A 10,894-nucleotide genomic window follows, 5' to 3' on the forward strand; every position below is an offset into this window, starting at 1 on the left:
TACATGTATACGTTATTACTCCATAAGAAATACAACTCCCTTCACATAAAAAAATCAACTTTATTTTGTAGAATTATCAGCCTGATATCTATGACCGCACCTCTCTGATTCAGAGGGATTGGGTTAAATGCGCAAACACATTTCAGTTGAATGCATTCAGTTGTAAAACTGACTAGATATCCCCTTTTCCCTATGTATTTACATCCACACACTTCATACACACCTTTTCAACACTGTTTGTGTCTTTGGCACCATCTAAACTGGCAGACACACTCCCCTACAGTTAACAAAGGTAAGCAGATCAGAACCTACAAACATAATAGTATCCTTATGGATAACAAGGTGCTTGTTACATACTGCAGTTTTAAATAAACCACAGACAATATGCATAGTTTTATCTCATAACCCAGAAACAAATCCCCCATGCACAGGATGTCACAAGAGACTGGATGGATGTGCCTAATGAATAATCAACTATCTTGTCAGTTGCATTTGGATTTAGTGTTCTGTGCTATTGCCTTCTTAAAGATCTGACCCTTTTTTCCCAATTTTCTCCTAAAATGACTTACCCAAATCTAACTGCCTGTAGCTCAGGACCTGAAGCAAGGATATGCATATTCTTCATACCATTTGAAAGGAAACAATTTGAAGTTTGTGGAAATGTTCAATTAATGTAGGAGAATATAACACATTAGATCTGGTAAAAGATAATACAAAGAAAAAAACATGCATTTTTGTTTTGTACCATCATCTTTGAAATGTAAGAGAAAGGCCATAATGTATTATTCCAGCCCAGGCGCAATTTTGATTTTGGCCACCAAATGGCAGCAGTGTACGTGCAAAGTTTTAGACTGATCCAATGATCCATTGCATATCTGTTCAAAATGTTGTTTCAAGACTGTCCAAATGTGCCTAATTGGTTTATTAATACATTTTCAAGTTCATAATTGTGCGCTCTTCTCAAACAATAGTATGGTATTCTTTCACTGTAATAGCTACTGTAAATTGGACAGGACAGTTAGATTAACAAGAATTTAAGCTTTCTGCCCATATCAGATATGTTTATGTCCTGGGATTCCTTTGTTGTTGTTACTTAAAACCTCATGCTAATCACATTAGCTTACTTTAGCTCAACCGTCCCGCGTGGGGACACCGATCTGTTAAAATCACAGTCTTGTGTGTTCATCAATGGCTCTGCATTTTTTGTTCAGTAGGAGATGTTACTGTAGATCTGTAGGTCAGCATGTCCCTAAGAGGTGCTGCTGGGGTTTGTTGGGGCAGGAGAGGGTCTTAGGGCAGAGGTCAGAGTACCCACAGATGACAGTAACCAGAAAGGAAGGTTCAAAGGGCATGAACTCATGGTACGGGTCAGAGTCGCAGTTGATCTGAAAGAAGATAATATCAATACAATTATAGGAAGGAAAACATCCATTAGTAGGACCTTCATATCCATGGTAAAGTGAACCTTTTAGACATCTGCAATTATTGTTCTGCTACTGTTGTGTTATCCTTACCTGAGTGAATGAAGTAAGGAACAGATGAGTGTGAGAGAGGCCTGAGAGAGAGGAGTCACCAGGATACTTCTTCAAACTCTGATTGTAAGCCTGAGACACAGAGAGTAAAGGATAAAGAGGGAGAAATAAGTAGATAAAGCTTTGACAAACATAGTATGCCTCTGATACCAACCAAAACATAGTATGCCTCTGATACCAACCAAAACATAGTATGCCTCTGATACCAACCAAAACATAGTATGCCTCTGATACCAACCAAAACATAGTATGCCTCTGATACCAATCAAAACATAGTATGCCTCTGATACCAACCAAAAACATAGTATGCCTCTGATACCAACCAAAACATAGTATGCCTCTGATACCAACCAAAACATAGTATGCCTCTGATACCAACCAAAACATAGTATGCCTCTGATACCAATCAAAACATAGTATGCCTCTGATACCAACCAAAAACATAGTATGCCTCTGATACCAACCAAAACATAGTATGACTCTGATACCAACCAAAACATAGTATGCCTCTGATACCAACCAAAACATAGTATGCCTCTGATACCAACCAAAACAACTAAGGTGCTGAAATTGAAATAGCCTAGATACCCTAGAATAGATTTGGAATCCCAAAAACTGATGTAACGGTTGTCGACTGGAGGAGAAGAAGAGGACCAAGGTGCAGCGTGGTAATATTTCATCTTGATTAATGAAGGTGAACACTCAAAATACAAAAAACAACAAATGTGAAAAAACCGAAACAGAACTGTCTGGTGCAGACACACAAAGACAGAAAACAACCACCCACAAAACCCAACACAAAACAGGCTACCTAAATATGGTTCCCAATCAGAGACAATGACACCTGCCTCTGATTGAGAACCATATCAGGCCAAACACAGAAATAGAAAACATAGATTACCCACCCAACTCACGCCCTGACCACACATAAAACAAAGAAAATACAAAAGAACTATGGTCAGAACGTGACAACTGACCTGTAGTGCAATCTGCAGAGCAGAGTACTGCACCCACATCTCCTGCTGCTGTGCCGGTGACAGCGAGAACGCCCCCTCTCTCCCTGGTCCCTCTGTCATACTCAGGTACTGGTACCGCACACACTCTGCTATGGACCTGGGAGACACACTCTGAGAATGGACTAAAGCACAGGGTGAACAGTCAGGGCACACACATGCATCATGTATAAACCTACACACACCTACACACACACCTGCATACACACATAAATAAACTTGTGCAAAATGCAAACTCTGCACATAATTTCATTAACTGCATTACAATCATAGAGTAATTAATTGTTAATTGAGACTATTTGCCTTACTGTTGGGTAGAAGGAGATGGAGAATATCTTTGGCCATCAAAGACCCCAAAACCCCAAAGTTGATGGCCCTGACACAAAAACATGCAAATACTCAACAAAACATGTCTTTGAGGAATTAGATTCTTTATCTCAATAAGACTACTTGGTTATTCATTGTTTATTATGTGATAGTAAAAATATGAGTTTGGGTTACCTGGGATATGTAGGATGGAAGAGAGGCTGGACAAACATCCCCATGGGAAAGACTAGCTCATTGCCGGAGAGAAATGGAGTGATTGACCAACTGGAGGAGAAGATGGAGAGATAGAGAGAATCCTCAATTCTCATATTCACATATTAATAACACATACTGTATCTACCCAAATCAAATAGACTTTTCATGACAACTAGGCTCTCACATATCATCTCCTTCAATCTGGGAAAAGAGTTTGTTTGATCCCTGGCGCTGGAGGGAGAGAGACTGGATGTAGTTGGAGAAATACTTGTGTTTGTCAATTGTCACCTATTAATTAAAGAAATGGGGGAAAATTAACTACCAGTACGTATATAGTACAATGTATTATCATCACTGGTAATATGATTCATTAGTGATATTGATTAAGAAATCCTATATCTTATTGGCAATGTAGACTAGTTCCACTACAATAAAATACTCTTCCTTTGAATACAGTTGGTTGAGTTCAGCTTCACTGAAAATGTTGTTTTTAGTTGAAAGTCTTGGAGTTAGAGACTGAATCTGGGAAAACACAGATTGTACATTTCAAGTGGACAATGAATACACAGTTGTTTTTAAATAAGGGTTCCAGTAAATTACATCCACTGTTGACCTTTTACCTTATTCAAAACAGACATGCGAGACTCCTCATCTCTCCACCTGAGATCAGGTAGTTTGGACTTGATGGAGGAATAGACATTCTGAATCAGCTCCTCTGCCTAGAGGAAACAGATAATACAATTTCAACACACTTATAATGTAATATCACATTTATGAAGTAGTTATCTTGTATTTTGTTGCTAAAAATAATATTTCTTGAAGTTTTTCACGTTTGAAAATCATAAATACTGTAGTTCACATAAATACAATTCATCAATACATTTGAGTTCATAATTACATAACATGATTTACAGATGTAATAGTCTATGGGAGTTTTTGGAGTACATCTTATTTATTTTAGTTCCGTTTAGATTTTTTTTAAATATAAATTGTGTTCGATCAAAAAAATTGTTTATAGTTATAATGCATCTTGTCTTCCAAATTTTACCGTTCACCTTAATTCTTTAGTAATGTCAATGCATATTATTGTTCACCTTAATTCTTTAGTAATGTCAATGCATATTATTGTGCACCTTAAGTCTTTAGTAATGTCAATGCATATTATTGTTCACCTTAATTCTTTAGTAATGTCAATGCATATTATTGTGCACAATAATTCTTTAGTATTGTCAATGCATATTATTGTGCACAATAATTCTTTAGTAATGTCAATGCATATTATTGTGCACAATAATTCTTTAGTATTGTCAATGCATATTATTGTGCACAATAATTCTTTAGTAATGTCAATGCATATTATTGTGCACCTTAAGTCTTTAGTAATGTCATCAATGTGAGTATCAAAGACACCCTGAAAGATTTATACATACATCAAAAAATATACTTCTCATCAGAACCCATATTTCGTTAGTTCTGTAGCAGTTCAGAGGGGTTGGATTAAATGCAGAAGACACATTTCAGTTGAATACATTCAGTTGGACAACTGACTAGGTATCCCCCTTTCCCTTTCACTAAAAGGTGTTCTAAACTCTCTTCCTCATGACAATTAGGCCTAGGACACAATTCACTTTTTCTATTTATATTTTGTTGCTGCTATTCTTCATCACACATTTCACACACTACATCCTCTTCTGTCTTTGCTTTCTCTATGCACACACACACACAGTGCCTCTCACCTCTGTGTATGCGGTAGTCTCTCTCAGTAGGTGTGTTAGTACCGTGTCAAACCCTTTCTCAGTCTGCAGAACACACTGCCTCCAGCGAGGGACATCCTGAGAGAGGCAAGTAGCATTGAACTACAAGTCCCAGGCAATATAATCACTCCAAGCCAGTGTTATTCAACTACGAGCAAGCTGGGAAATGTAGTCCATATTCAGTTACCTCCTCTGTAGTCCCCAGAGCTAAGGAGAAATTCCTCTCTGTCTGAGTGAACCTGGAGTCCAGCGCGGGTATGACAGTGTGGAGGAGACTGAGGATCATGAAGGTGTGAAGAGGGCCACTAAACAGAGAGATGGACAGGCACCAGACAAACGTGTACTGAATACTATACACCATGCTGTAAGTAACAGAGGTAGCTTGTGTGATGAGAAACCTTGTTATATTGGTTACTGTCTTTTGCATGACATTTTTGATTGATATAAAGTACCTGCCACTCAATTCATGCTTGTTCAGCCATTTGCCGATGATGCGGGACATGTGGACTATGTAAGGGAGGTTGTGCAGGAGGACGTGATCCGATTGGCTAACAGGGTGGGGATGGAAGGTGGTCTGTAGACAGCCCAGCCAATCAATGGCAGGGGCCAGGGTCTGTTCACAAAATAAGAAATATGCATTCTGTATAGGGAAATACAGGTACACATATACAATAGCTCTATGAGTTAGTGAAGGTTAGGGTAAAGGGAGAGAGAACGAGAGACACTCACACACTCACACATAAGTACATACACACACACCCGCACCTGTAGCTCTTTGATGGTGATGCGCTGGTACAGTAGCCCCTGCTGCAGGCGATGCGGCAGAGGAGAGGCAGCTACAGCCAGTTCAGAGGACAGAGAGATGAACAGGCCTATATGGAGACTGGTGCTGCTGGAGGGAGAGCCCAACAGGCCCAGCAACCTCTGATACGAGGCCAGGAACAGACGCAGGATCTGGGGGGAAAAGAGAGAAATAAAGAGCTGGAGCAGAGGGGATGAAAGACATAATGCCAAATGTTGACATCAACAGATAGATGATATACTGTAGAACAGATATAGACTTAGTGTACCTGCGTGTTAGCTTTGGACTTCTGAGTCTTGCTGCTCCATTCAGTAGGTATCTGAAAATCCGGCTGATCAATCTATAGAAAAAGAGTGTATGCTATAAATGTATAGTATATGGGGAAGTTACCCTTTATGTAAAGCTCCAGTGAAAAGTGCTGTATGAATATAATCCATTACTGTATATACTGTAGAACACCCATTAGGTATTTCACTGCCCCAGAACCCCAGTCTAACTGACCTGAATGTATCGCTTGTCTCCTTGAGTGTCGTTAGGATCCTTGCCCACATAAACACTAAAGAATGGGAAGGTGCCATAGTCTCTCATCAGTAGAGACAGAGTGGAGTTGAAATCTGTCTGGTTCCACCGGCCTGATACAGCCCAGCCACCCAGCTAGAGGGGGGGGGGGGGGTGTAGAGAGAGAGAGGGACAGAGTTTTTACCCTAAGAGTAGAGAAGGTGTAATTAGTCACCATACCCCACCAATCTATTCCAGGGATCTGACCTTGTGGACTAGCCTGAGGAAAGGTTCTGGCCCGGCGGTCTCTGTGGGGCCAGTGTCCATACAGGAACGGTAGAACATACAGGCCTTCTGCTTCGCTGAGTTACCCGGGCTGGAGCGGTCCTCAGCTTCTGACAGAGGAACATTATATCAAAGTTTCATTGTGAGGATAAAAGGTCCTGTTATGGAAACGGTTTCAGCAGTTCTATTTAAATGGTTGTCCCGAAGAACCGGTACAAAATCTACAGAGGATCAACAGCAAATTTTTTGATTCTCACCCAAAATCTCCCTCATTGTCAGCAGTAGTGCAGTCTGTCTGTCTGGCATTCTGTCTGCTGGAGCCTTTTCTACTATGTCCGTGCCTGTCTCTCTCTCCTTCCTCCCTCTTTCTCTATCTTTCTCTGCCTGTGCTGCCCTGCTCTTGTGGCCCTGTGGGTGTAGGGGGATGCCCTTGCCCCTCTGTCTCCCCCTGTTGGACAGAGACGCCCCTTCAGACCCACAGGGAAACAGGAAGTAGTCACAGGGCTGAGAGAAGGGGTCGACTGAGATGGAAAGACGGGCGGTAGCCCTCTGACAAGCCGGGGAGGTACATGGAGGAGAGGCTGGCGGTGTGCTCTCTGGTGGGAGGTGCTGCTGGGAGTAGTAGGCCAGGCCCACTATGGAGGCGCAGAAGGAGGATGTCAGGAGGAAGAGAAGGAGTACGCGGTGACGTGTCCACATCCAGGGCTTCACCTCCTCTTCAGACTGGGGCTGGGGCTCAGGGAGGGTATCAGGCTGGGGCTCATGAAGGCTATCCGGCTGGGGTAGGGGCTGGGGCCAAGGCTGGGGTAGTGGCTGGGGCTCAGAGAGAGGATGTAGTTGGGACTGGAGCTGAGGCTCAGAAAGGGTATTAGATGGGGACTGCAGCTCACAGTCAATCTAAACAAAATTGAATGATAGTCAGTTTCATATCATTATCATGATACACATTTCTGCTTCATTTAAGACTAATTTGACACGACAGTCTTATAACCTATCTTGTCCTCTATATACATTTAATACCGCATTAAAAACAGGAAGAGACTCCTATACAACTTGAAATGTATAGTATGAGGCGCAGGAAAATTGAGAATTGCTCCAACCCCCCCCCCCCCCCCCCCCAAAAAAAACTGATGCAATAAGTAGAAAGTGTTGAGCCTGTGGCAGGCCAACATTGATTTGACATCACCTAGGATCAGCATAAACTTCATAATAACATTTCATGAAATAATTAAAAGTCCTTCTGCAGGTTTTACCTGAGGCTCTGCTGGGGTTTCTGCCATACTCTGTTGTGTCTTGTTCTGTCTGTCTGGGTTTAGCTTGTTGCAGCTACTGATGTTTCTAATTTCTCCCTCACACGTAGCCTCCAGACCTCTATCTCTCCCTCCATCAGCCAGCTGTCATCTCAGCTCTCTATCTTCTTTCATCACTCACTTCTCTCCTCCTCTGACGTTCTGATAAACAGAGTTACATTTACATTTACATTTAAGTCATTTAGCAGACGCTCTTATCCAGAGCGACTTACAAATTGGAGTTGACCTGGCAGCCTACCTCTCTCTCTGCTACATTATCAGGTGACACTGTGGATCTATTTAGACTGTGACATGCACGTGGGTGTGTTTGATGTATAGGAGGAATCCTCTTCAAACCACAACCCTAAAATGACTGAGTTTTAATTCAAATGTCATTCAAATGTAATGAGAACATAATGTCCCTAAGCAACAGGTCGGTACAGAGCCAATAAAATCAGCCCAACTCTGAAGCACAGAAAAAGTCAAAACATTAAGAGTTTGTTACCCTGCATCGAGAGGACCAACATTTTCTCAAATGCAAAAACAGTGCACACACAGCCGTCTACCCACGTCACTATCAGTGCAGCAGAGGGTCTGGTATGAATGGATAGAGAGAGAGGGTGTTCTAGAGGTCATCTGGCAATGGAACACGTCACTGATAGCATAGTGGAGGACACGTCACAAGGCCGCTGGGCCAGACGGATTACCAGGACGTGTACTCCGAGCATGCGCTGACCAACTGGCAAGTGTCTTCACTGACATTTTCAACCTCTCCCTGTCAGAGTCTGTAATACCAACATGTTTCAAGCAGACCACCCTAGTCCCTGTGCCCAAGAACACTAAGGTAACCTGCCTAAATGACTACCAACCGTGAGCACTCACGTCTGTAGCATTGAAATGCTTTGAAAGGCTGGTCATGGCTCACATCAACACCGCTATCCCAGAAACCCTAGACCCACTCCAATTTGCATACCGCACCAACAGATCCACAGATGATGCAATCTCTATTGCACTCCACACTGCCCTTTCACACCTGGACAAAAGGAACACCTACATGAGAATGCTATTCATTGACTACAGCTCAGCGTTCAACACCATAGTGCCCTCAAAACTCATCAATAAGCTAAGGACCCTGGGACTTAACAGCTCCCTCTGCAACTGGATCATAGAATTCCTGACGGGCCGCCCCCAGGTGGTAAGGGTAGGTAACACCACATCCGCCACGCTGATCCACAACATGGGGGCCCCTCAGGGGTGCCTGCTCAGTCCCCTCCTGTACTCCCTGTTCACTCATGACTGCACGGTCAGGCACAACTCCAACACCATCATTAAGTTTGCTGATGACACAACAGTGGCAGGCCTGATCACTGACAACAATGAGACAGCCTATAGGGAGGAGGTCAGAGACCTGGCCGTGTGGTGCAAGGAGATGATTGTGGACTACAGGAAATAGGACCGAGCACGCCCCCATTCTCATCAACAGGGCTGTAGTGGAGCAGGTTTAGAGCTTCAAGTTCCTTGGCGTCCACATCAACAACAAACTAACATGGTCCAAGCACACCAAGACAGTCGTAGAGAGGGCACGACATAACCTATTCCCCCTCAGGAGACTGACATTTTTTACAGCTGCACCATCGAGAGCGTAACTGCCTGGTATGGCAACTGCTCGGCCTCCAACCGCAAGGCACTACAGAGGGTAGTGCATACAGCCCAGTACATCACCGGGGCCAAGCTTCCTGCCATCCAGGACCTCTATACCAGGCGATGTCAGATGATGGTCCTAAAAATCATCAAAGACTCCAGACACCCCAAAGTCATACTGTTCTCTCTGCTACCACACAGCAAGTGGTACCGGAGCGCCAAGTCTAGGTCCAAGAAGCTTCTAAACAGCTTCTACTTTGCACCCCCCACACTGCTACTACTGTTATCTATGCATAGCCACTTTAACAACCCTACCTGCATGTACATAATTATCTCAATTATCCCGACACCGGTACCCCCTGTATATAGACCAGCTATTGTTATTCACTGTTGCTCTTAATTGTTTTTCTTATCTTACTTTTTTATTTTTTTAAAAGTTATTGTCTTAAAACTGCATCGTTGGTTAAGGGCTTCTAAGTAAGCATTTCAATGTAAGGTCTACTACACCTGTTGTATTCGGCGCATGTGACAAATAACATTTGATTTGAGAGAGAAATACTGTATTTGATGTGAGAGAATGAGGACAATACTGAACAATAACTTCCAAGGATAAAAGACCTTTAATTATTGCAAATGCCAAACAGGCACAATAAAACCACACAGGATTTAGACAATTAGCAGTTTTATTTTGAGTACAGTAAAATTAAAGAAGAAAAAGAATGACATGTACTGGTAATTAACGTTGGCATGTTTGGAACCGTAAACATACACACACATATAAGAGAAATTTATAAGAACTACAGTGGGGAGAACAAGTATTTGATACACTGCCGATTTTGCAGGTTTTCCTACTTACAAAGCATGTAGAGGTCTGTAATTTTTATCATAGGTACACTTCAACTATGAGAGACGGAATCTAAAACAAAAATCCAGAAAATCACATTGTATGATTTTTAAGTAATTAATTTGCATTTTATTGCATGACATAAGTATTTGATACATCAGAAAAGCAGAACTTAATATTTGGTACAGAAACCTTTGTTTGCAATTACAGAGATCATACGTTTCCTGTAGTTCTTGACTAGGTTTGCACACACTGCAGCAGGGATTTTGGCCCACTCCTCCCTACAGATCTTCTCCAGATCCTTCAGGTTTCGGGGCTGTCGCTGGGCAATACGGACTTTCAGCTCCCTCCAAAGATTTTCTATTGGGTTCAGGTCTGGAGACTGGCTAGGCCACTCCAGGACCTTGAGATGCTTCTTACGGAGCCACTCCTTAGTTGCCATGGCTGTGTGCTTTGTGTCGTTGTCATGCTGGAAGACCCAGCCACGACCCATCTTCAATGCTCTTACTGAGGGAAGGAGGTTGTTGGCCAAGATCTCGCGATACATGGCCCCATCCATCCTCCCCTCAATACGGTGCAGTCGTCCTGTCCCCTTTGCAGAAAAGCATCCCCAAAGAATGATGTTTCCACCTCCATGCTTCACGGTTGGGATGGTGTTCTTGGGGTTGTACTCATACTTCTTCTTCCTCCAAACACGGCGAGTGGAGTTAGACC

The 10,894-nt window shown here is 42.6% G+C and overlaps 1 protein-coding gene across 4 annotated transcripts; it reads right to left on the minus strand.

Annotated features, from left to right (window-relative positions):
* Positions 1-40: 40 nt before the first annotated feature.
* Positions 41-7,873, minus strand: kel (Kell metallo-endopeptidase (Kell blood group)). Of its 4 annotated transcripts, none has more exons than XM_071383638.1 (17): positions 7,660-7,873; positions 6,664-7,303; positions 6,389-6,513; positions 6,125-6,277; positions 5,892-5,963; positions 5,587-5,775; positions 5,274-5,461; positions 5,009-5,126; positions 4,804-4,899; positions 3,688-3,786; positions 3,511-3,589; positions 3,252-3,354; positions 3,047-3,136; positions 2,854-2,921; positions 2,510-2,670; positions 1,515-1,604; positions 41-1,385 (listed from the first exon to the last, which is right to left on the minus strand). In XM_071383638.1, the coding sequence occupies exons 1-17, from the start codon at positions 7,684-7,686 to the stop codon at positions 1,239-1,241; spliced, it is 2,445 nt and encodes an 814-aa protein (XP_071239739.1). In that variant the 5' UTR covers positions 7,687-7,873; the 3' UTR covers positions 41-1,238. The 4 variants fall into 4 exon arrangements, with proteins under 4 accessions (XP_071239739.1, XP_071239738.1, XP_071239740.1 ...); XM_071383637.1 differs by having other exon boundaries at positions 6,389-6,516; positions 7,660-7,872; XM_071383639.1 differs by having other exon boundaries at positions 5,274-5,434; positions 6,389-6,516; positions 7,660-7,870.
* Between the last annotated feature and the right edge of the window lie 3,021 nt (positions 7,874-10,894).

This window comes from Salvelinus alpinus, chromosome 35, assembly GCF_045679555.1.
Source record: "Salvelinus alpinus chromosome 35, SLU_Salpinus.1, whole genome shotgun sequence".
NCBI lineage: Eukaryota > Metazoa > Chordata > Actinopteri > Salmoniformes > Salmonidae > Salvelinus > Salvelinus alpinus.

Excerpts from the sequence above, each read along its gene's own strand:
- kel (XM_071383637.1), bottom strand. The coding sequence starts at position 7,686 with ATGGCAGAAACCCCAGCAGAGCCTCAG. Across the intron at positions 5,776-5,891 it reads AGTCCAAAGCTAACACGCAG|ATCCTGCGTCTGTTCCTGGC; the intron begins GTACACTAAGTC and ends TTTTCCCCCCAG. Across the intron at positions 3,787-4,803 it reads AGACTACCGCATACACAGAG|GCAGAGGAGCTGATTCAGAA; the intron begins GTGAGAGGCACT and ends TGTTTCCTCTAG.